General features: G+C 36.6%; 1 protein-coding gene across 2 annotated transcripts in view; it reads left to right on the forward strand.

The window, feature by feature from the left end:
- The window catches only part of Eb1 (microtubule-associated protein RP/EB family member 1), a 56,438-nt gene extending 39,246 nt beyond the window's left edge, over positions 1 to 17,192 (forward strand). For both annotated transcript variants that reach the window (XM_081754751.1, XM_081754746.1), the window contains exons 6-7: positions 2,890 to 3,042; positions 16,078 to 17,192. In XM_081754751.1, the coding sequence (XP_081610877.1) occupies positions 2,890 to 3,042; positions 16,078 to 16,149 (225 nt within the window). In that variant the 3' untranslated portion in view covers positions 16,150 to 17,192. The remainder of the gene's footprint in view (positions 1 to 2,889; positions 3,043 to 16,077) is intronic.
- Positions 17,193 to 26,957: the final 9,765 nt, after the last annotated feature.

Consider the following 26,957-nt stretch of genomic DNA (forward strand, 5'->3'; position numbering starts at 1 on the left):
ACTGTGAGAGGTTTGACAGATATTGCTTCAATGCAAGAAAAATCAGAAATTAAGTACTGAGACCGTTGTTTCCTTTGCTATAGAGTTAACTAGGATTAGTTCCTTTTCGTCCTAGGAGATGAGATAATTAACGTGTTATTTGAAAGGACCTGGCGGGACTTTGGAAAATGAAGGTGTGCTTCACAGTAGTTGGATTGCCTTTTTGTTTCAGCAACGAAAAGGGAAATAAAATGAACTTGAAAAATTGCCTTTGGCTGCATAGTTTCTTGTTACACAATTTCTTGCAAATGTCATTTGGGAAGCCGCCTTCTCTTCATCCAGCTGTTGAGGAACCCAACGTTAACTTAGATTGGATAACTGTAAGTTGTCTGTCACAGTTCTTTCGATGATGTTATGGAAGAACAGAATAGTATTGCCAGTGAAAACACTGTCCAAAACACATTTCAACTGTCGATGTTACATCACATGCAAACAAAAAATGTGTACCATTGCTCCTTCACAATAAAATAACTATTTCAAAGCAGTATCTGAAAGTTTTTCTTCACAGACGAATCTACAAAATATTACAGTAAATACTACAAACGTGGTATTATTTATATCCTGAAGTGGAATGTTAATTCAACCATTTAATTACGACACTTTTTTATTTTTTTTTTTTTTTAACTAGAATAAAACGGCATCTAGGTTTGATATGCATCTTACATGCTTATCATGGTTTCAGTATTTCTTAAATAACAGGTAGCACGGTATTGGCATCTAAAATCAAAACAGGTGGATTTAATCTTTAGGTCGAGTACGGTAAACAAAGTTGAGGTTATGTGTTGTCTTTACATATTGTGCTCCTGTAGTCAAACTGGATTCTCACATGATTGACATATTATTATTTTAATTCGTAGGTTCTTATTAATTGCATTCAAATTTTCTGGTTTCGGTTCTACTTTTATTAAAATGACTAATGATCAGCCTAAGAGGTTATGGACGTTATGAAAGTGACATTAAGTCAAGAGTCCCATGTGGGGAAATTTCGGTGTACTAAGTGAAAGGAACCAATGAAATAACAATTCTTTTAAACCCTTTTGTAGTATTTTCCATTGTACAAACTAAGACTTAAATATGAATTAAACTACTTGCTGAGCAAAACAATACGTTTGTTGTAAAACAATATTAATGTTTAACAGTTTCGCCAACTATCTCAGGGTTCATACACTACCTGGAAAACCTGGAAATCTTGATTTTGGAAGAAAAAAATCTTGGATAATTCAGGGAAATCGATCATATCTAGTAAAAAATCTGGAAATATCAGGGAAATTAAGTTCAATATTTTTGTATATTTTGAATGTATTCAAGAATGGAACAAAAGTATTTACTTTTAATTCCCGTAGTAGGCTTCTCAACTTAAATTTTAATTATTTATTTTCTTGTGACTCAATATTTCCTTGGGGGGCGCGGTGGCTCAGTGGCAGAGCGTTCACCTCTGGTGCTTGGGGTCCCGGGTTGGATCCCAGCCCCCGCCAAGTGAACTTGGTGGTGGACAAACACCGTGCTCGTGGGTTTTCTCGGGGTTCTCCCGTTTCCTCCCACTTTCTTCATTCCACCATTTCACTCATCTCTCATCATCGTCTCCTTTAGCCTGACCGATATAACCGTGGGACGTAAAACTCAAAGATTTCATTTCATTTCATTTCAATATTTACTTGCAATCGTTCATTGGGGAGAAGGGTGACCATTAAATATATAAATATATTATTATATTTATGTGTTCTCTTACTGTTAGTTTCTTCCACTAGACCTGGAAATTGCAAAATTAATACCTGGAAGATCTGGAAAATTCAGGGAAATTGAGTTCAATATTTTTGTATGAACCCTGTATCTACTTTGGCTTCATCAGACACTAGTTTGAGTTAGTCAGGAGTGTCTGATGAAGCCATAGTGGATAGTTGGCGAAGTGTTGTACGTTAGTATTTTTTTTTTTTTTTTTTTTTTTTTTTTACAGTAAATGTATTGTTTTGCTGAGCGAGTAGATAAATTCAAATTTAAATCCATTTGTATGGTTTGACTACTTTCTTTGTAATGTTTAAAGCGAATGTATGTGTATCTTCCTTTGCATCAGTTGTTTTCTTGTCTGTATCTTACGAAATTTAACGAATAAGTAACTGACTTCAGTTTCAGAACTAAAGTAACCTGGAATCGTAGTTTAATTCTGATCTAAATTAATCAAATAGGACAATAATAGAGACAGATTACTTCCTTTTTGTGCTTGATACACGTGTTTAGTGTGAGCGTGTCCCGGGTTCGATTTCCAGTGGAAGTACTTTTTAAACATTCCTTGCTCAATACTATCCTAATCTCCATTTCTTACAGAAGCTCAAGAATCTTGTTACTATTGACTCACTCGCCCCCAGTCACTGCATCACCTGAAAGTGAAAACGGTTTCCCGACCCGCCTCAACTTCATGTACGGAATTTCCACATTCTGTCCCCGCTGCGCCTAGCCTTTACATTTCCACAAGTATTGGCTTGTTTAAATACGCCTCCAAAAAATGCCAAAAGTCCAGATATCCAACGCCAATCTGAGTTCACCATATTCCATCAGAATAACTATGACAGTGCTTGAGTTAGACCTTAACCTTTACAGGATCTATGTCTTTTTAAGGTAAATTTTAGACTTTCAATCAAGCAGGTACTGGTTCATTGTTATTTATTGTAGGGTCATGGTTCATACCTTTTCTTAATAGCAATAAAAAAAAATAGAGGAGCCTTTCCAACGGTACCACTCGAAATTTGAAAATTTTTCGAAGAAATCCCTTTTATGAAAACTCTGAGCCCCTCGAGCCCGGGTTGATGTAGAGATCTAAAATAAAAACTAATAAAATATTTTTTTTTCTTGCAGGTAATGGATATGAAGCTTACAATCGAAGGACTGGAAAAGGAGAGGGATTTCTACTTCGGAAAGCTTCGTGATATTGAAGTAATGTGCCAAGAAAATGATAATGAGCAAAATCCTCTTATTCAAAAAATTCTTGATATTTTATACGCAACAGAAGTAAGTTTTAAATGTAATTAAGGAGTAATCAGTATTATTATTATTATTATTATTATTATTATTATTATTAAGATGTGTACAGCTCACAGATGGCGAGAAGAACCCTAGCAGAAGTAGTGTGGCGTAAGTATGGGCTCGCCCACTTTTCGCACGGGGGTTTCAAATGACACCACGGAATAGCACACAGATAACTACCCGGAGTAGCAGACGACATCTAAGTATAGACCACACCTCAAAAACCGAAAATGGACTTTACCGTGTCGTTGGCCTTTCCCCGCTTCCCCTGTTTCAGGGTTCTCGTCATCTGTGAGCTGTAGATATTGACTTGTACATTTGTAGTATCAGAAATGGAACAGTTTCAGTGTTGGAAATGTGGAGGTATGTATGTTGGACGTTGTATTCTCCTTTTCAAATAGTAGCTTGTTTTTCCATTTTCGAATTACAATAACCTTCAAAAATAGTCTTTTTTCCAGACAAAATTGCATCAAACATGATCGATCTCAGTACGATATATTACAGCCGGAGATATGTTCTAGAATAACTTTAAAACGTGATGGTACACTCATGTCCAAAATGTTTGTCGCATATCTATCTATAACTATCTTCTTGTAAGAATATAATTTGATAATGATTTTGCAGGGTACTTTTAATACTGATACTACTTATATAATCGGAAAATGTATATTTGTGGTAAATTTCATAGGAAAAGAATTATAAATTCGAAAATTATAATGAATAAAATGTTTTTAAATGTCCAAGAAAATTTTATTTTAGTTTCTTTTCTTTTTTCTTTTTTTTTTCTTTACTGCTCTTTTGACATGAAATTTGCCATATACATGTCTGCCGAGTATACACATACTAACATTATAAGAAATACCTGGTGAATTCGTTATCAAATTATATTCCTAGAACAACATATTTATAGACATGCGACAATAATTTTGGACATGATTGTACAATAAGATTATTTCTTAGTTTGTAATCTAAAATTGTTTTGAAAGCATGTTGTAATCGAAGTTCGAAAGATATTAAGAGGAAGGATATTTTTAATAGTATGTCATGGACAAAATAATCTTATTTTCTTCTATAGTATATTACGTGAAAGAAATCCAAGGACAATAGAGAACAGGATTCATTGTCTGCCAGTGAATTGATGATTTTTTTCAGCCACCCACTTACTTGTGGAATTTAACAAAGCTATTAATATGTGATATCCCTGAATTGCAACAAAAGCAGGCAAATAAGTTGTACACATTCCTTGTCTAAATATGGTCTAATGGTTACGTAAATTTTTCCATGTAATTTTTTGGAAGAAAAATGTTAAATGGCCTGCTACCTTCTAGGCAGAAGCATATTCGTCAAAGCACTATTGTTAAATGTTAATGAGTAAAGGTCTCATAACAATAATATGAGAATTTCAACTGTTGTGATTGTTGATACATTTTTATTGCTGTAAATTTGAGCACTGGAATATTTTCTGCACATGCCCCAACTTAAAATTGCTGGTTGGTCCAATTAAGCCTTTCCGGTCTTCGTGCCATGGACTCTAATTTATTTAATCATATTCTTGTAGAGATATGTGCGTGAACTGTCAAGAAAGAAAAAAAGAAGGGAGGGATAGTAGGCATAACTTCTATTAACCGACTTGTTCAGGTTTTCCTGTTTACAAAGATATGAAATATAAACTCCGTCACAATCGATGCATTTGTGCCATTATCGAATCCTCTTGGAAGGATATGCCAAGTGAGCTTTTTTGTCATCAAATCGATGCCTTTAAAGATTTCCTTCTAGACCGAGGGCTCCAGATTGGTACTATAAAGTACATGCGCTACTAGCCCATTTTGCAGAACGCCTGTGATAATGCTTGCAATGAATGACAATCTAGTTTTTTTTTCCTCCTTTCCTTAAGCTTCTTCAGTGTGTCAATGTTGACGGCACGGCGAGGTTTCAGAAAATCAGAGAATGAGTTTCTTTTAATCCCAAAGAACATTTACCTCGGGATTGCTGTCTCTTGAACTTCGTAGCACTTGAAGAAGTGTGATGCCATTCCATGATCTCATTGGTTTCATACTTTGATACAATTTAACAAGAAGTCAATAATTGAATACATACTTAGAATATCAGATGTAATGAAGAGGAACTACTTACTAATAATGTCAGTTAATGAAAAAATTTTGCTCCAGTTTGCATTACTTTCAGTAATAGCCGCCTTGCTTTATAGTTGTCAGCAAGGTGAAAAGTGGGCTGCCATGTCATTAACGCAGCCATGCTGATAGAACCGGTAAATGCTGCGGTATATTGACACACCATACTTTAACAGCTCTGCACAAGAAGCATGTTTCTAGCAACGTGGTCTCACTGAAAGATCAAGGATCATGCTATGGGGTTCATGCTAAGTGACTGACAGCCATTTGTTTTAAAAAAAACAATATCCTTTTTTCGCAGTGTAGTATAGAGCGACACCATGTTGGAAGGTGTTTCGTTCAGCAGTCCATCTGGAAAAAGATATCCAACCTGGAGTTGTATTCTTCAATGGTACTATTACCCATACATGCCACAGTTTGAGTCAAAACCTCGCATCAGAACCTTGCTGCCCACAATTTCGCGGGAGAAAACCTTGTGCAACAAAAGCTCACTTAGGACAAAACCTCGCGGAAACAAATTATACATACAGTCTAATAATTAAGTAATGATACTTGATTTTATTGAGACCAAACAAAGATAATGTAATACACTTGTTTATTATTTAAAGTAAATCCCTCCTGCGTCAATAAAGCGAGTGGCACTTGAAGTACATCCCTTTTGCGTCAATACAGCGAGTGGTACTGTATTGCTCCTCTTTTGCATACGCTGAATCGCGTGTTGCCATTCTCGTATTACACAACACGTGATGCTACGCAGAGGGATGATCATCGGACTACAGATTGCTGGTAAGGTGCATGACGTAGGAAAATCATCGAAGGAATGAAAAGTGAAGATAGCCATATGACATCAGGAATGATGGAGCACAATGTGTTATAAACAGAATTAAATATAACAATTTAATTCACACTTTCGTTTATTATTTGTGGCTATTTTAGATATTTATTTCAAACGTTGACATTGGTCAGTTCACATCTGCAACTGCACAGACAATTAGGTAACGTACTTCATATATTAACATACATATTATCATGATATACATTCTGAGGCCAATTCATCATCTAGAGCTCTGCTTCCATAAGAGACCGATTCCCAAGCATATAATATTACTCATAATTAATACAACACTAATTCTAAAATTTCATAACTCAATTATTTTTATATAACAGTATTTCATATATTCTCTGTTTTGTCGTACACTATTTCGCTGGAATATCATTAGTCAGTAGTACAGAATCATATTAGAAATATGGTTAAAGGCCTATTAAAGTACGCACCATTTGTCGGGACATATAAATGCAAATATTTATAATGAGTATTGTTTTTAATATACTAAGCCATCGTATCCTGACATGTTTATTATAGATCTAGTGGAAGAAAGAATATAGATCCAGTCGCAGAATTATTATGGATTTTGGATTATAATGGTTAGTACATCATATCTACAATTACATTTCACACACAGAAAACCAATATTTATACTTCTAATATTTCACCAAATTATGGCATTAAAGCTACGTGTTGACTACTTAATTTACATCGAATATATTTGTAGATGTTACATATTGAAACTTTTTATCTTGATCTAAAATCGTTATATCTATTATGTCGAAGAAAACGAAGAAAACAGGCTGTAAATTCCGAGCCGTTAGCGCCAATACATTGTAGGGCGCAGATTCAGAATGTCCCGTTTCTAACTAAACAGTAAGCTACTGTTAGTGGATAAACGAGTTAAATAACAGCAACATATGATAATAGAATTATTACCTGTAAACATAAAATAAGGACTCACAAAAGATAACATTAAAATAAATTGTAATGGAGACAAACGGGTCCATTACAGTACGATCACGCAAGAAGTGGAACATCTCTGCAATTCAGTTTGTGCTATGTTCCGTAATGCCGTTGTCACAGCTGCTTGGATATGTTCAAAATTGTCAAACAGTCGTCCTTTTAATGGTAACTTTAGATTAGGGAACAGAAAATAGTAGCAGAGGTGCATATTTGGAGCATGGGGGGTTGGGGGTGCAGCACACACCCTTGCTTTTTTGGCCAAATATTCCTGAACAAGTACTGCCTGGTGAGCGGGTGCATTGTAATGGATAAGAAACGAGCTACCTGGGACTGAATATTCAGCCGAACACCATGAATTCTGTTCATCAAACGCTGCAAAACGCTTAAATAAAATTGGGCATTCAGTATGTGTGGCCTGGTACAAATTCATGATGAACGATACCCTTACTATCGTAGAAACACAGAAGCATTGTCTTCACTTTTGATTTCTGAAATCGGAAGTTTCTTACCTGTGGAGATCCTGGGGACTTCCATTCTGCACTCTGACGTTTAGTAGCTTAATGATAACGATAATACCAACATTCATCCTCTGCAACAATGGAAAGTAGGAAACCTTTATTCCTAGGGACCGTTGCCAGGATGTCAAGGGCGTAAGCAGCATGCTCTTCTTTTTGTTCCTCAAACAATGAATGTGGCACAAACCATGATGTAGTCTTCTTCTTGCCCAAATCTTCCACTAAGATCTTACGAATTGTGCTTCTGTTAACACCAAACTCATCTACCATCATTCTCACAGTCACGCAACGACCTTCTTGCACACGTTCACGGTCTTTTGCAATGAGTTTTTCGTTACGAACAGATATTGGACGACCCGGCCAAGGTTCATCTTCAGTCGATTCCAAACCACTTTCAAAATGTTAACACCATCTAAAGGTCTGTGCACGAGACATACATATCCCCATACACTCTCGGCATTAAATTAACAGTCTCTGTAGCACTTTTACTCAGTTTAACACAGAATTTGATATTCGCTTTCTGTTCATGCTGCTAGCGTGACGAGAGCCTTTCAGTGACTGCTGGTAATGGCGTCGTATTTCCCGTCATGCTTCGCGTGCGCGATAATGCGATTTTGCCAGACGAGGGATTACTCTTTCAATCGCATATATTGGTTTACGGATTGTATTCACCGTTTCGTCATAATAAAATAGTCTCATTACTTATTTGTCGTACAGTGTAAGTGTTTATTCGTACAGTGTCCATTAACAAACACCTTTATTATACGGACAGTCTTTTTCTTCGAGTATTTTGGTAACCTCTTTATAACAGAAGTACAGTACAGTACACAAAAAATTCCTTCCTCACAAAATGTCTTGTCTTAAGTTAAACTACCTCAAGGAACTGTTGCAAGCTGAACTTGAAATCATTTTTTCTGTTCCCAGTAAATTTTCAATATTTAATATAAATGTTACGTTTTATGTTTTTATTGCGTTACTTTCAGTACTGGTATGATAATCAAGGGCAGAGAAGGTTTTGTTTCAGAAAATTTTGTGTGAAGGACTAATTCAAAATGTGAAGGACGGTATTTTGCTGTATACAGGAATTCATTGCATTCGTTGGTGTGAACAACGTAGATTTTAATCTAAAACGGTTTTTATTATTACATATACTAGTGGGTATCAAAATGTTCATGCAATCACCTAGAAGATGATAAGCTACGAATCCCCTTGGACATGCATTTTATAGTTATGTTCTTATATGTTAACTGTGCTAATTCTGGACTCGCTGCAATGATTGGTAAGCTTGAAGGACGGAGCGTCATCATCAGGAGACGGAAGTTGTTTTATCATCAGGGGAAATAGCAAAGCAGATCCACGAAGAGATGAAAGAAGTCAAGTCTACCGGGATGAAAGTCCATCCTATAAGATGGTATCCAAGTGGAAACGACAGTTCCAAACTGGACACATGCTCATCGCGGACGCCTCTAAACCTGGAAGACCATCTTTTACTGATGATGCCTCCTTGGAAAAAATGGGAAAGATTATAATTTAGGACAGGAGAATAACCACTGAAAGTGTTATATGTGCAGTAAGTATCAATTACGGATCTGCCTGGAATATCATTCACAACCAGCTAGCTACGTATTCGAAACGGTCATCAGCACGGTGGGTGCCATGGCTGCTTACACTTTTCCAGAAGAGAAATGTTGTATCGTTGTGAGATCGATAAAGAGGACTTTTTCAGCAAACTAGTGACAATGGATGAAATTTTGGTTTATATTTATGACCCAGAAATAAAAGAATTAAGCGAACATTGGAATTACCCCCCCCCCCCCCAACACACACACACAAAAAAGTAATGAGCAGAAGTCTGCCGTCAAGGTGATGCTTTCCATTTTTTGGGAGTGTGAAGGGTCATCATCATGATAGATTATGTACCACAGGTCAAATTATTAATGGTACCTATTATTCCCATGTTCTGGCTAAGGTACGAAAGGAACTGAAGAAAAAGCGTCGTGGATTGGTTACAAAAGGGATGCTTCTATTGCCAAACAATACACCAGCTCATTCCGCCCATACACCCATGATGCGGGCAGTTGAATTAGGATATGCAGTATTGCCCCATTCCACATACTCTTTAGAGATAGCTGGTTAGCATACGCGCCTTCGGCGCAGGAGACCCGGGTTCGATTCCCGGCGGGAGCTCATGTGGTTCGGATTCCACGTTAATCAGTAGGTCCACGTCTCATATAGCCTCGCTGCTGAAAAGGGACGTTAAACTCAAAATCAACTCAACTCAACTCTTTAGAGATAGCACCAAGTGACTCCTTTATCTTCCCAGAAATGAAGCGTCCATTCAGAGGACGCCATTTTGACAGTAAGGATGACGTCATTTCTGAGGTTGAACTGTGATTTTAAAGCCAAAGTGCAGACTTACAAAACGGGCTTACAGAAAGTGAAAAACCACTGGCAAGTGTGTGTCACTAGGCACGGTCATTACGTAGAGAAGGACTAATACCATCATGGTGTCAGAGTTTTCCAGAGTGGGTTTCTTCTAGGTGACAGCACGAACTTTTTGATACCTCCTTGTATTTTTACTATTTGGCAGTAGGTTTGCGAATTCAGTTTTTTTCTTTTTTATTATTGTAAATTAATTATTATTTTAAATTTATGAACAAATTGAGTTTAAAATCCTCTATATGCGATTTCGCAGAGAAAGGATATTCACATATAGCCACCTAATTTTATACATAAATAGCTCTTCATCAGTTCTAACCACGTACGAAGTCATTTTTGTTAACTTGTCTTGCGGGCTGAGGATTACAGAAGTGAAAATATATGCTTAAAAGGAGACTATAAGTACCCGGGATGACGGATATTAGTGGTGGTAGATTGGAGTTCAGTGACGTTTCAGCAACAAGGCTATATGAGACTTGCACCTACAGCTTAACGGAGTATTAGAACGACATAAGCTGCTGTCGGAAATCAAACCCGAGTCCTCCCACGCCAAAATTGCAGAAGAGGGCTCCCGACGGATATTAGTGTCAGATCCATACTTCATTTCATTGAGATGATCAGTGCCGTTCAAGTCCAACTTTAGCCCCCGTCGTCATTGGGCGGGGGAGATAATGTTCCACATTACCAATTTGTTTAATGTCTTCTATTATTTGTTCAGTGTTCTTGCTACTTTATTATTATGTATCATTTTCCAATTTTAATCATGACTTGGACCACAGTCATCTATCATTATACTAACTTGGACCGCGGTCCACATCAAAAAGTATCAAAACTAAATAAAATCTGAACATCGAATATATAAAGAGTACTACGAAAGTTTTACAGTACAGCTTTATTTATTTAATTTTTTTTTTTTTTTAAATTTCCATCACATTCAATACACCACTCCATCCTCCGAAACAAAACAGATAATTAAACCAGATCTGTCAAGTTTCACTAAGGATTAAGGCATTCGTTGCCCCAAGGCCCCAGAAGATCCTCATGGCTGGAAAAGCGCATCCCTTTCAGGTTCATTTTCACATACGGCAACAGTGCAGAGTCGCAGTCTTGAATTTGATCCTGGGGCCACTGTGGCTCAGTGGTAGAGCATTCACCTGTGGTGCATGGGGTCCTGGTTCGATACCAGCTTGCACCAAGTGAACTCTGTGGTGGTCAAACACCGTGTGCGTTGGTTTTCTCGGGGTTCTCCCGTTTCCTCCCACTTTCTTTATTTCTCGTCATCACCGTCTCCTTTAGCCTAGCGGCATAACGTGGGACGTAAAACTTAAAGGGCCTTATGCAGAGTCGTTCTGACTTGTGATTAGTGCCATACTAAAGAGATCGACTAACATGTTTCCTGCAGTAGTCAGGCCTTTAGTGTGACGCTAATCATACTTTAAAACGACTCTGCATAAGGCCAAGATTTCATTTCATTTTCATTTTTGAATTTGGTCTTAGGTTCTTCATAGATTCGATGACTTTAGGCAGGTACTGTTCAGTGTACTTCTTAGCTTTGACTGTCTTTTGTGTGTCCAAAACGATACGTTCCACAATTCCACTCGATTTAAAAAAAAAAAAAATCATCTTTACTGATTGGAATTTTCTGACAGCTACAGATTTATTCTCATCATTAAAGTCCGGAATTAATGGCGAAATAAAAGCCCGAAAATGGCTGGCAAAATTGCAAAATAAACACCTAAAAATGGCAGGTAAAATGGCAAAATAAAATAAACAAGTAATCACGAACTTTGGGGAAAAAATAGATATTAAAATATGTAAAAGCTATAATAGGCTATAATTCGTTTACTAATCGAATAAAATGTTTCATTTTGCACTTTGTACTTACCACTTAAAATTCTGGAAACTTGCGCAACCCGTGAAGGGACGACATTAACAATTCATTTGCCATTCTTCAGTAGTAACAATGAAACAATAACTTAAAAACACTATCACATTTTATTCAGACGCGGTTACATTAGCACAAATATTCAAAGCACAAGAAATACTAAAGTGAAGTCATTTTATACTACACTAGCAGTTTATTTTCACTTACGAAAGGTTTTTCATATTTTTGTTCTGAAATTATTAACATCTTTTCAAGATTTTCAAAGGAAAGACTTGTCTCATGTCAGAAAGACTTCGGTTTAGATGTGAAAATGAACTTTCCACATCTACATATGTCACTGGAGCATACTTGAAACATGTAATTTGGGAAGGACCCATGTCACTGTTAACAGTTGTATCAGCACCATCTTTCATAACATCAGCGATGTCCTTCAATTTTCCCAAATCTGGATTAACACTTACGCCGAATGTACTCGCCTTTGTCACCAGGTACAACACTCAAATCGTTGAGAGTATCATTAAAGATTTTCAGAGAACTAGCAAGATTTTTTTTTCTTCAAGCTTGGCAATAGCATCTGGTAACTTTGCAAAATGTGTTGCAATGAAGACTAAGTCCTTTTTCAAGGAATTTTTCTTAAGCAAACTTTGAGCAACCTTAATTGAAGACGCATCATCCTCATCAAAAGTATCAATGATTCTTTTGATTGTTTCAAAGTTAGCTTAATGGAGAACAGCTGTAATCCATGTGCCCCATCTCGTTAAGACAGGCTGTGGTGGAAGCGAAAGTTCATGGACTAATTACGAAACGCACTTGTTCGCGAGGGAGCTTTCAGAAAAATAACTTTTTTACATTTGACACAAGAAGGTCAACGTCCGGAAAATGAGAACGAACTTCCTCTGCAATTCTATGTAGCAAGTGTGCTAGACTGGTGACATGCAACATACGTGGGAATAGAACGTTAAGGGCCTTTGCTGCACTTTTCATGTATGCAGCTCCATCTGTGACAAAAAGGAGGACCTTATCGTATTTTACACATTCTGACCACAGTATACGCAGCGATTTTGTAAAAACCAGGACCATTTACTTTTTCCGGGACTTCTGATGCAATCAAAAACGTTTGTGTGCCTTCTTCCCCTCCCAAAGTTCCAATTACAACGTTGGCAATGGAACGTCCTAGAATATCGCAAGTTTCATCAATTGAAATCCATATATTTTTGTCAGCAGCACTTTTACGGATATCGTCAATAGTTCTGCTGTACGCGCTATCAACGTAAGTCTTTCTCAAAGATGATTCACTTGGAACTTTTTGTTTTGTGTATTTGTCGAGAAAGTTTTTAAAGGAAACATTTTCTAACCTCCATAAAGGAATGTCCGCGTTAATTAGAGCTTCACGCTGATCATTCGCAGAACTGTCAGTACGCGAAGCGGGATTCGTGACTCTTTCAAGAAGATTTTAAACCTTTTCACTACCTGATTTGCTTGGCCTTGCAGAATTGTTTTTTGCAGTGCTTATATGGTGTGTTACAAAATAACACTTTTCAGCGGAAACCACAGTTTCACATAACTTACAAAACAGTACAGAACCGTCTGTTGAAAACACAGTATACCCGAACTCACTCAGAGATTTGTCCAACTTCTGTTGCCTAGAAAGACCAACTTTCGGCATCTTAAAATACTGAAACGCACATAAATACCAGTTCTGTATCACTCACGCCTAAGATTCACAATAACTGCCCACCTGGCTATTTCTTGAAAGTAAGCATCTTCGTTTGTCATTCCAAGAACCGAACACTGCTTCAAAATTCCAAGAACTGAATACACACTAGCATCCTCACCCCTCCACTTGTCACATTCCAACGGGAATAGACCAGTTATTATCAGACACCGAGATCGCTTGGCCAGATACGAGCGACTCAGATCTGTGATATGCTGTCATTCATGAGTAAATAAAGAGTAGTGGAAGAGAACCTGTGACAATGGCAACAAATTGCTTCTAAATTGTGAAATTGCACTTTTCCTGAAAATAATATGAAAATTGCAATAATGGCACTTACGGCACTTTGCCATTAATTCCGGGCGTTACTCCTCATCAAGACCCAAACTTTGTTCTTGGACTTGGACGGCACATCATAATAGTAGAACGATGTGTCGTCACATGTCACGATGTTGTTCACATATTGAGATTGTCCCTTATCAAACATTTGTAGCATCTCCCAGCACATGTCACACGTCGTGTCATCTGCTCTTCAGTTAGTCTATCCGGCACCCAGACACAACAAAGTTTCTTCACGTGCAAATGATCATGCAAAATAGAACGAATTGCTAGTGCATTTAGATCTAGGGTATCCTCAATCTGCTGGTAGGTCACTCGCCTGTTTCGTCAAGCATTTTCCTAATACAGTGAAACCTGCCTTAACGGACACCTCTATAATACGGACACATTTTTTGTCCCTGTAAAAATATATGTTCCCTTATGGAACAAAACCCTCTTTTTTACGGACACTCTCAGATACGAACGCGGACAGTCATTTTTTTCCCAGACCTTTCAGTAACCTCTTCATAACGGACAGGAATTATTCTCGGTTCTGCGATATATTATTCCTCACAAGCGTATCTATCATGATTCTAGACCTGGTGAACCATCAACCAGAACAGTTTCAAACTGAACTTGAAATTATTCTTTTTTCTGCTCTCAATAAACTGATTTCTGGTGGAAATCCTAGAAAACCTTCAATACGCGATAACACTCATCCAGAGTCAGTCGTATGGCCAAGAATTCTATGCGAACTATCTTCCCTTCCCTAACAAATTTAGTCCTTTTGCCTCTGGGCCTTGCATCTTTCCCGACAGCTTCATAGGTAACAAAACAGACATTGTTTGTTTTCCAATAACATTTTGAACGAGCAATGTTTTCTCTATTACTTTATATATATATATATATATATATATATATATATATATATATATATATATATATATATATATATATATATATATATATATATATATATATATATATATATATATATATATATATAAGCAACATTTTTCTTTTACTGATGATACTGGAACAAGTCTGGGTTGGAGTTTTCCCGGCTTCCTTTATCACTGTCTCTAAGAGGATATTCTTAGTGACCGGGGCTGGGTCAATAAACATATGCACTCCCATATGCCTTGTCATCCATTCCGCCAACGAAGATACTGCTCCAGTATACAAACACACACACACACACACATGTTTTTTTCCGCAACCGTATCGAGGATACTCAGAGGACACTTGCAAATGAGTTTTGTTACCCTTGTAGAGGAGAAATTATGCCTTTTCTCGCTAAACAAAAGAGTTTAGCCGATTAGTTGGTTCCTAACGCAATTTTTGAGAAGGTTCTGAGAATTTGAAATAAATGAGAAATGCTTACAGAGTGATTACATGTACTTAAGATAATTAGCATACACGCATTATCTTCTGCAGTACCGGTATACGAATATATTAACACATCCCCCAGCAATAATATTATTTAACAAAAATGAATTTCTCCTTCATCCCTCCCAGTAATTCAAATACGTACTAAATAGAGTATTTTCATATTGAATTTTACGTATGTACGCTCATACATAATGAATTCACTATATATTACTGCATACAACTACCGTTGTGAGAAATTAAATTTCTGAACCTCTCTGTAACGGACACCTCTCAATAACGGACAAAAATTCATGTCCCATTGGTGTCCGTTATTCAGAGGTTTCACTGTAGTAGTAATGCTTTCCTCCCTAACTGACATTTGTGGCCTTCCCGAAAGAAATTTTCCACTTTAGAATTCTCTGTACCACCTGAATATAGTCGTACAATGTGGACAGACATCACCCAGTGCAAGAGTAATTTCTCCTAAGTACTGGTCTACGTTTAAACCACGCGCGTAGTTATACCGCAAAACTGTTCATACGTCATTTCGTGACCAAGAGACCGTAACAGGTACTTAAGGCTTTCACTGGTAATAAATAACTCAGCATGTACTAAGAAGTAAACTCCTGCAACACACGGTTGCGCCGTATTGCAAAACTTTCCCAGTATCCTTTGTATGGTATGTAGTGAAAAGTTTGAATGTTGATAGATATTTTTGTATGAAATACTAAATTTTATACGACGTTATAGCGTGTATTCTCTATGGTTGTATGTTTCTTTAAATATTGACTATTTAAAAGTATTTGTTTTTAGTTGCATGTGTTGTATAATGGATTGTTTTAATTCTTTTGTTGAAGGATGGGTTTGCCGCTCCTGATGATCTTGATGGAGATGTCCCACCACCTCCCAACGATGAAGAGGAGTATTGAATTAGTGTTAAAATAAGTGCACTGGGATTATCAAAATAATAATTATAATAATAATGACGTGAATACTTGAAGAATCTGTCTCGGAACTTTGAATCAGCGTCATCATATTTGTGCCTGTCTCCTTGCAAGGTTCACAAAGTCTGTTTTCCTTTCCAAGACTGAATTTGTGCTGCGGTGATTGGATTTTCTGCTTTTCCCCCACACAAGCCATCGGTCGATCTGTTGGGCAGAGGTTCAAGCGTATAGACAGGCTGAAGATACAGTGTCAGCTGTGTCTTATTTCATGTTGAAATGAACTACTGGTAGTTTTGAACAGTTTTAAAGCATTTTGTGAAAGCAGTGAATGATCTGATTCTTTTTTTCTTCCTTTCTGTATTGGGTGGTTAACGTGGAGAGAAATTTGAAAAGGAAAAGGAAAAATAAAATGGACGATTGAGCTGCTGCGCTGTTCCTTGTAAAGTTTTATGAAGATTTCAGATGTTAATCTGTAGCTTTTGCGTTGGATAATCTTTAGTGTATGAAGCGTTTGTGAAATTTGTCGCAATAAAATGTACATCTCGCAATGCTGATACGCGTCAATCCAGGATTCATGTGTTGGAAAATATAATGCATGATTGTGGAAGAAAATAATTATATAATGTTTTAATTTATAAATTTCGAAGTAATTTCTATGCTTAGGCGTGGTAGTTTTGATATAAGTAATTTTTTCTTACAAAAATTTTTTTTTTGCTTTTTCCTTGAATTAACGTCGATATTTCTAATTGGTATTCAGAAGTACTGTCTTGTTCCTTAGATCGTAGTAGCAGACATACTATATTATATGCTTTCTATTAACAATTGTACGTATATGTATATAATGGTACATGAACGCTGTTCACACCACTGTTGCTAGATGGTTCTTCGGATAGTCTGCTGCTTTTCTTAAGCTCTTATTTTTCTCCCTCTATCATGATGTTGAATATTGTTGATTTATCTGTACACATCCTGCCAGTTAGCATCTTGAAAATGAAAAAAGTTTTAAAAAAATAAATTATGTAACATTACTTTATTTCAGTTATAATTAAAACAACATTCATTTACCTTCTGTAGTTCTGTTTGTGCTAGTGAATACAACTTGTCGTGTTCAAGTGTCCTGTTTGAATGTGAGATGATAATGGGAGTTTCTAATGGTGCTTGGTGAGTAATGAATATAGAATATGCGAAAAGTGGATACTCCTTAGCAAATTATTCCTAACGGCCAGTAATATTTGTGACAGAATTACTGTGGAAAAGGATTGATTGTTAACATGCAGGCAATCTTGTTTTTATCTTTTGTTCTTTAAATTTTCGGAAATATACGTTCAACGTGTCTATTACGTTCATATAAGAATGTAATGAGGTAATTCTTAAGTAAATTCGTTCCAAACTTGTAAAGCAATAAATCAATTAATTTGGATTTTTTTTAAAGGAAATTCTTACGTTATATTAAGGAAATTCGTAATATAATAGACGAATTATTTTAGAGATCTTTTGTAGAAAATCTGACGGAATTTCAAGAAAATTTACTGGCTAAACCTGCGCTCTCTACACAGCGCGTCATTCACATATAAGCATGAATCTCCTTATCATTCCTTACAACATCTGTACATTTCCCTTTATAGACACAAGTGAAACATGTCTTGATAAAAATCGGCAAGGGATATCATAAAAGGAAGATTTTTTCGATTATTTCTTCAATATCTCGCACCGTTTGCAAGATTTGAGCCTACTTCCGGTTCGAATTTTTAATTCATGTATGATCAGTGTTTTCTTCCTTCTTGCATGCAGTGTGTAATAAGCAAATACATTACACACAAGATTAATTATAATGTCAGTGATATGTGATGATCATTAGGCAAAACAATCCAAACAATAAAGATTCATCTTAGACTGGGAAATTGTTATCCTTCGTTTTTTATTATCGGTTGGTCATTAAACAAACGCCGGAGAGATATACTGAGCCCGTATACAGATGTGTGGTGTTTGAATGTATAACTCGTATGAGATTATTCTTTTTTTTAAAATTTCAACACTTCCAGTATACCTCTAAAAAATGGAATAAAGAAACAACGTTTATTTTTTTAAAATATTTAATTAGAACTGCACAAAATTTGCAATCGATCAGTGAAAACTGCATCTTTCTAGAGCCTATAGTTCCCGAGAACTCACTATCGAAAGGATTGGTCACAAACATATAAACTTTTCTTGACACATAAACCTAGCATTTTAATGTATAGATTGAAAAATAACGGATGAATTATTTAGAAAATCTTATAATGGATATTCTTGAGAGATTTCAAGAAAATTAGTTACAAAATAACTGATCAACTATTGTAGAAATGTTTTGAAGAAATTCTTATGGAGTTTTCTCGTAAATAATGGATCGGGAAATCTTTTGAGGAAATGTACGGGATTTTAAGATAAAGCGTGTCGTGTTTATAAAATGGATAATTTACTTTATCTTTTGATAGATATACTGATTGTCTCTAGTGTATTGTTTAATAGAAAGTGTTCTTTCTTGTACGACGGCTGCTGGAAAAGTTTCTGCAAACTACCACTAACAGTGGCGCCACTGTTCCAAAAATCTTCTGTATTTAAATTATCTTTCATTGTTTGTTTAAGCCGATTCATTTATTTGTCATAAAAATTTGAAGAAGTGGGGAAAATTAAAATTTCCCCTGAACATTTTTGGGCAATGTCTTTTTATTTCAAATGAAGTTTAACACTGAAACAATGCATCGAACGACGACTTTTGAGAGTTTACAATTGGTTTTCCGGATTCCAGTGTGGCTGCACATTTTTCAGTGATGATTTCGTGAAGGTCGCTCTTGTTCCCAGTAATGTTGATGCTGTGCGTGAAATCGACGTGGGACATACCATGAGAATCAGACATCCTTGCACGTTGGCGTGAAGCCAATATTATATGATTTTCCATGATCACCAAAACGTGCGGAAACCATACGTCCAAGGTGTCGAATCTTTCAGATCATGACGCGAAGCGCAAAAACACTCATGTAAATTGTTGTAAAGAAATGCTGAAAAAATTCAACCGAAGTAAGTAAAAAGGAACGAAACTTAGATATATTTATACGAAACTAAACAGCAGTCCACTGTTAGGATATCTCAAAGTGTACCGAAACCAACAGAAGTTGTTCGTACGAGGAGTGCTGCCAAAATAATTGCTTGTTCCTTCGGTTATACTGGACATGTGGGAACCATAGCTTTAGAAGATCGAAGAACTGTAAGTGCTGATTAACACAACAATTATTTGCCAGAATTCATCAACGAATTGCGTAAAACTAACCTAAATATTGCATTATTCACCAGCACAACGCTTGTACCCATTCAGCACACCAAACTTGGATTTTTTTTCAGTAAAAATGTTGAATTAATGACTCATTGTCCGTACTCACCTGATTTTACATCTAATGACTTCTTTTTGTTCCTACACATGAAAAATAAGATTTTTGATTTGTCGCCTGAAGTAGCTGGTAACGCATTCCAAACAGCGGTTCCTGTGGTACTTCCTCAAACTGCTGTTAAAAATGAACGAATAGGTTTAAGCAAAGATAATTTAAACATAGAAAGGTCCATTCTTCCGAATTTTACAATATTGGGACGCTAGCGCCACTGTGAGTAGTGGTTTGCAGGAACTTTTCCAGTATCCCTCGTATTATCAGCAGTTAATAATTTGTTTCATGCTGCAAATGGAACATTTTCCGCTTCAGTTATCCGGAAGTGTTACTGGTTGTTAAAGGAAAAAAAAAATGTACATAGATTAGAGGTCTGCACGGGTCAGAATTTTTAGCCCTGCCGCGGCCCGACCTCGTGTGATAATTAAATGACCCCGAATTAAAGAAACTTTATAATTAAGCAAACTTGTATTTTTATTTACAGTAACTAGAGGATTAATTTTGCGGTTGTGAGTTAAAAGCTCTCCAGAAAGAACGATCCAATAAATATCGTCTTACAGTATATTTACGAAGTTAGGCCCAAAAAGGCTCGAGAAATATGGTTGTATATTTGAAAGTTTATGCCCCGGGGCCGAAGTGATATATGCTTTGTAGGCCCGGGCTCGGCCCGAGCCCATGCAGACCTCTAACATAGATCTGAAAACGAGCCGTTCTGGAGATATAAACTTCCGAATGGATTCAACTCTTGTTGGTTAATCCTGCGAACACTAGCATTCGAATATTTATATCACAGCTACATGGGTATTTCTATTACATAATGTGTGTTGAAATATAATAAATTTAACACTGATCATAGTTCTTTCCACGAGTTGGAAACTGCATTTGTTTTAAAATTTGGCGGATCCTTTGGGAAGTTAGTGAACGAAATTCACTTCGTGGAAACCATCATGGAAACTCTCCGCTACATATCTAAGGTTCTTTGTTCAAACATATTGCAATATCCACTTGTACTTGCAAACATGCATTTGTTTACGAAGATCATCGAGCAGCCAACAGACGCCGTTTACGAAATATGAAGACGACACGAGAGACCCCTACAACCCCTCCACAGGCTCCGCCTTCAAATTCGGCTATAAAAGAGCACGTGAAGAGCCAGAACTCCATTCCTACCTTTCTCTTCGCGCTGCTCTGGGCAAGAGAGGTTCACTAACCACACCTCTGCGCTGCTCTGGGCAAGAGTTTCCTATCCTATCTGCACTGTTCTGGGCAAGAATTTCCTATCCTATCTGCGCTGCTCTAGGCAAGAGGTTCCTATCCTATCTCTGCGCTGCTCTGGGCAAGGGGTTCCTATCCTATCTGCGCTGCTCTGGGCAAGAGGTTCCTATCGTATCTGCGCTGCTCTGGGCAAGAGATTCCTATCCTATCTCGGCGCTACTCTGGGCAAGAGGTTCCTATCCTATCTGCGCTGCTTTAGGCAAGAGGTTCCTATGCTATCTCTGCGCTGCTCTGGGCAAGAGGTTCCTATCCTATCTGCGCTGCTCTAGGCAAAAGGTTCCTATCCTATCTCTGCACTGCTCTGCGCAAGAGGTTCCTATCCTATCTCTGCGCTGCACTGGAAAGGAGAAACCATACCACCTATACTATTAATTTTTCTGTACTCGTATTTTTTTGTACCATTAATTTTTTGACATCAGAATAGAAAAAAAAAGATCAAAACTACACAAGCTTCATTGTAAAATAGTTAATCCAGAGGTTGTTTCCAATCTGTAGTGATGATTTTCAGAAGAAATAGCCCGCACGTAGCACGAAGTAAATAACACTGATCGTGCAGATACTTTGGACCTCAATTTATCTCTGACATATGATGAACGTTCCTGTTGAAGCAGGCAACCGAAGATCGACTCCTCCTGGAAAAGCTACATAACTTGTTTACGATCTCAGATCAGTGTTGCCACACTTGGTACAAGCGTACCAAATTTAGCCCCTTTTGTGAAAAAGTTTGTACATTTCTACCCAAATCAGCTCCATTTAACAGATACTTGTCACATTTTCAAAGGTATCAGAAAGTCCTCCTACATCTCATGTTACTCATACTGTGTGTTGGCCATTTTTTCATTTATGGCCATAACGTTTCGATTTATTGGTTACTTTGAAATAGAGGTGTTTCATTTCCTTACAACACATAACGAAGGTGATAACTGTTTTCCTTTTTAATTTGCGGCCTCTGTTATATTTCCTACGTGCCGGAAAAGTTTCATGTATTTCCACGGTTGTGCGAGATTCTATTTGGGTGTTTTCAAAAGGGGTACTTGGACTCCTCCTTCCTTGATTTGGACTCTCGGAAGAGGGGGAGGGGAGTGTTCTAGAACTTTACATCTTAGTTTCGTATTATAGAGCCATGTATTACATTGGTATAAAATGATTAATTCAGCCCTTTTTTGTTTCAATTTGGTACTATTTTTCAGACCACTCCAGAACTAGGACTGTGGCAACACTGTGTCAGATTCAAGATGTGCAAAGACGTAGATTTGCCTTGTCAAAACAGCATTACGCATATGTTAAAAGGAGTGGGACAATTCCTATATTTCAGAAATAAACAATCCCATACTGCTACAATCTATACACCAACTACTATCCGAGAAGTGCAGGCTGTTATCACAAGAAAGAATGCAATTACACAGAGAGATGTTGCAAACTATGTTGGAATAATTTCAAAAACAATTTACACTAATTTATCGTGGTCTGTGGTGAAAGAGCATTGACGTGTTCAGAAACTGTTTTCAAAACACATCGTAGAACATCACACCAATTGTTGGCAGCTCTACGGGTACCACCTGGCGGATGTCTGAGTAGGTAGAAATACTTGTCACACTGGACAATGAATATACGAAGGTTGTTACAAAAGTTCTAAGCCCACCTATGAACTGAGCAGCAAGGATTTTATAAATATTGTTTTTCAATGTAGTCCCCTGACAAGTCAACACATTTTGCTTATGTATATTTAAGCACGTTAATGCCTGGTAAAAAAATGATTTGTCGAAGGCGTGCAAAATTTCATTATAGCATGCATGACGTCATCATCAGTGTCAAAATGAACACTTCCCAACTTCTTTTTGAGCTTTGCAAAGAGAGAAAAGTCAGGTGTCAAATCGGGCGAATAAGATGGGTGGGGAACAAATCCGTAGCCGCAATCGTGAATTGCTGCTATTGCGATCAGTGACTTGAAGCTAAGGGCATTGTCTTGATGAAGAAACAGACCTGCTGTCAGTTTCCCACGACGCTTCTTCCGAATATTATCACGCAGCTGTCGTAGAGGACTCATAGTACTCCCAAGTCACTGTTTGTCCTTTTGGAAGAAAATCCATCATCATTATCTCTTCTAAATCCCAGAAAACTGTAGCCATCAGTTTTTCACCTGAGGGCACTGACTTGGCCTTTGAAGGTAGGTGTTTCCACTGCTTGGAACTTTGGACTCAGGTTGTTAATGGTAGACCCAGCTCTCATCTACTGTTATGAATCGAGTGCAAAATTCATCTGGATTTGTCCGGAAGAGATGAAGATTGTCCCTTGAAATGTTACGTCTGGTGAGCTTTTGATTAGGTGTCAAAAGTTTTGGCACCCACCTCATGGAAATGTTGCTCATTCCCAGATGTTGGGTGATAATTCGGTCAACGCTTGTAATACATAAGTCCACTGTCTCAGCAATTTCTTTGGTCACTCTTCGATTATTCTAGATGATTTCATGCACTTTCTCAATTTGAGTTAGTGATTTTACTGGTCTTCCTAATCGAGTGTCAACTTTAATAGAAGTTCTAAATTCTTCTGCCCATTTCTTTACTAACACATAAAGGGGACTATTACCTAAAGTATCAACCATGTCGGCGTGGATCTCCTATAACTTTAAACTTTTCTTGTGGAGATATTCGCCCAATAACAGCTCTCACCTCCATTTTTTCCATTTGGTCACACTTTCCTCACTCTAGAAGAATAAAACTTAAAATTACTTCATAAATAATATAACTCATATACGTTTTGTCACTTTCTTAACTGAGTTTAATATCCACTCATGAGAAGCGTACATAACAAGATGTCTTTCTCTACACACACCTATTTATTATGTATCCATAGCAACAACTCTTTTTTTTTATCTAATTTACGATTACAAAAGAATAATCTCTTGATATCTCTATGTATCTTTCTTTTCTTTTTTACATAATACTGTTCCACTAATTCGCCTCTGATCGCCTTTTTATAAGCTGGCACAGATTGCCAATACTATATACAACAACATAACAACATTATCGTTGTAGAATGTCGTCCGAATGGGACTTCTGTAATAGTTTCACTATGAAGGAAAGAACCCTGGGTTAAAGATCATGAAACACCTACCTTTTGAATAGCCCTCGTATATACTAAATATTATTTTTAATACAAATATTTTACTCTTCAAATATATAATATATTATAACACTACATTTTTTTCATATTTATTGATATGTCGGTTTACAATTATCATCAATGGGCCTATTCAAAATTTAAATCTAACTAATAGTTTCCTTCATGTTCAAACATTAATCACAAATAAATATCTTTAAAATATTAAATATTAGTAGGATCAGAAAGCATTAGAACATAAACATATGGAAAATGAAGAGATTTGATATTCATTATTCATATTCTTTCCATAAGTTGCATCTGTTTTATATATCTGCCATTACCTTGATGCGTTTACATTAAAATTATAATCTTTTATTTTTACATATTTATAATATTCATATAAGTAATTATGAGATTTCAATATGTGAGGCACCAATTTTAGGTGGAACACAAATTTTGATTCGATGTTCAAATTTAAAATCCTTAATTACCAAAACATAATTTCATTACTTGACATACATTTTAATAATAAATCGAATAAAGAACATAATAACCATAGACGTAAGCAAAAGTCGATTTAATACAAATCCATCGGACGCCTTTTTGATAGTTCAGGTTGTACGTTCAAAGGGTTCATTTAAGCAACATTGTATAGCACAATCTTGTGTACATGCTTGTCTTTCATAGGATGATACCATATTTTGATTCCTATTTACAGAATTCCTGCCATCTACAAATTGATTTTGTGAAAATCGGCGATAATTATTATTCCTGCTGAAATTTCTGTTGCTATTTTTAAAATTCCTAACACCATTTCTGTGATTGGGTTGTGTTTGATTACCGGTACGATTATAAGTATTCATTCTATTATTAAAACTAGGCACATTGGAATTATTTTCAGGTTGTACATTTACATTACGAACGGAAGCATATTGTGGCTGATTACGTCCAGAATTACCCTGACCTCTATCTTGTATTCTATTATTCTGTATTGCTGACTGACTTTCATAACTTTGAATAAGCATAATTAAATGGTTAAAGTTGATGCATTGTGCCGACATTAACAGTTGTAATCGGAATGGCAATAAGATTCTAATGGAAGCTATAATACGAGATTCCGGATGATTTGGATTTAGTGATCTCAACTCATTATATGTAGATACTACAAATTCCGTAATACTCCTATGCAATTTTGGATTAAAATGTTTTGTTCTCAAGATGGCATCTCTATTCGCTGTCATGAAATCATTTTCGTAATTAGATAATAGAGCATTCTTAAAATCAGAATATGTATGAAGACTACCCCTGATAGCCTTGAACCATGTTGAACAGGGTGGTAACAATATATGCGGCAATAATTTTAAATACTGCGACTCATCTACACCTATAAGCTCGCACTCATCCTCAAATTTTTCAAGAAACTCCCTAGCGGGTACATCTTCCGGTATGCCACTGAATTTAGTAAGTGATTTAACTTCACTGAATCGTATGGGTTTACCTGTTATAGTCTTCATATACCTGTTGGAGCTTCGCCGGGATGACTGTCTCACTCTTCTTTCGCTATCGATACTTTCCTCTCCACAACTTGAAGGTTCATTAGCTTCCAACATCGTCCTAGGATGGCGACTAGATTCACGAGTATTAAATGCAGGACCCACCATGTTCCTGTATCCACCGTCTTGCGTTGCACTCTCGGAAACACAATTTTCTTTTATAAGATTAACCTCCTCCTGTAATAACTTGATGTGGGTATCATGGGCGTTTAATGTTGCCTCTATAAGATCTACAGAGTTTTGAAATTCCATGACACTCTATGATACTCTCTCCATCTTTTCGTCGTATTGCTCAAATTTGACTACAATATGCTGGTTCATCTGTGTAAGTTGACGTTGGATAGCTTCCCACTTGTTTTCGTTGCATTGTTCTAACTGTTCTAGCTTTTCTTCAAAATCCTGTTTGTTGGCTTATTTTCCGGTCTAGTTTTTCTTCAAGATTCCTAATTTGTTGTGCTATTTCTTCATTTTTTCGAGCTTCTTTTTCGTCAAGATTCCTAATTTGTTGTGCGATTTCTTCACTTTTTCGAGCTTGATCTTGAGTCTTTTCGTCAAGATTCCTAATTTGTTGTGCTATTTCTTCACTTTTTCGAGCTTCTCTTTCGTCAAGATTCCTAATTTGTTGTGCTATTTCTTCACTTTTTCGAGCTTCTCTTTCGTCAAGATTCCTAATTTGCTGAGCTATATCTTTTAAGATATCAGTAAGATTTTCGTTGGGATTAATCTCTAGATGAGTACTCCGCTCTTCAGTTGTATTTCTATCCGTGACACTCATGATAATATTTCGGCGTATCACTTTTCCGCTTCTTAGAATGGTCACACTAAGGTCACTTATAATGTTGGCCGTTTTTACTGTACTTTAGGCATATATTCCGAAGTTGGGCGTCCGGTTTCGTTAAGTTTTTTCACTGTTATCTCCTTTCCACGCTTTCTGCAATTTGTTATTAGATTCATTAATCCGTGCTCTTCACAAACTTTTAAAAGATTTTGCTCGTTATTAATGTATTCCTTCACAAATGTTAAAACTGCTAGTTCATTGCCCTTGTACATTCGCCATGTTGGTAACATACATGCTCGTTTCTTTCCCACAATGCAACTGTTCGGTTACCTTGCGCCAAGTAGTTCCCTCCGCTCGCCATATAGTCCCATGTTTATAACCGCTTATATATAACAAATAAACAGATTTTTCGAGACTCTTATATATTATCAAGCACACAAACGATCAAATTATCCATATATTTCCTGTAAATTTTAAAAATTTCGCTGGAAACGGACGCCCAACTTTGGAATTTAACCCGTACTTTAAAACGACAAACTTATTTTCCGGGTTTTTTAGAAGAATAAAACTTAAAATTACTTCATAAATAATATAACTCATATACGTTTTGTCACTTTCTTAACTGAGTTTAATATCCACTCATGAGAAGCGTACATAACAAGATGTCTT

The sequence above is a fragment of the Thermobia domestica genome, chromosome 1 (assembly GCF_964235325.1).
Source record: "Thermobia domestica chromosome 1, izTheDome1.hap1.1, whole genome shotgun sequence".
NCBI lineage: Eukaryota > Metazoa > Arthropoda > Insecta > Zygentoma > Lepismatidae > Thermobia > Thermobia domestica.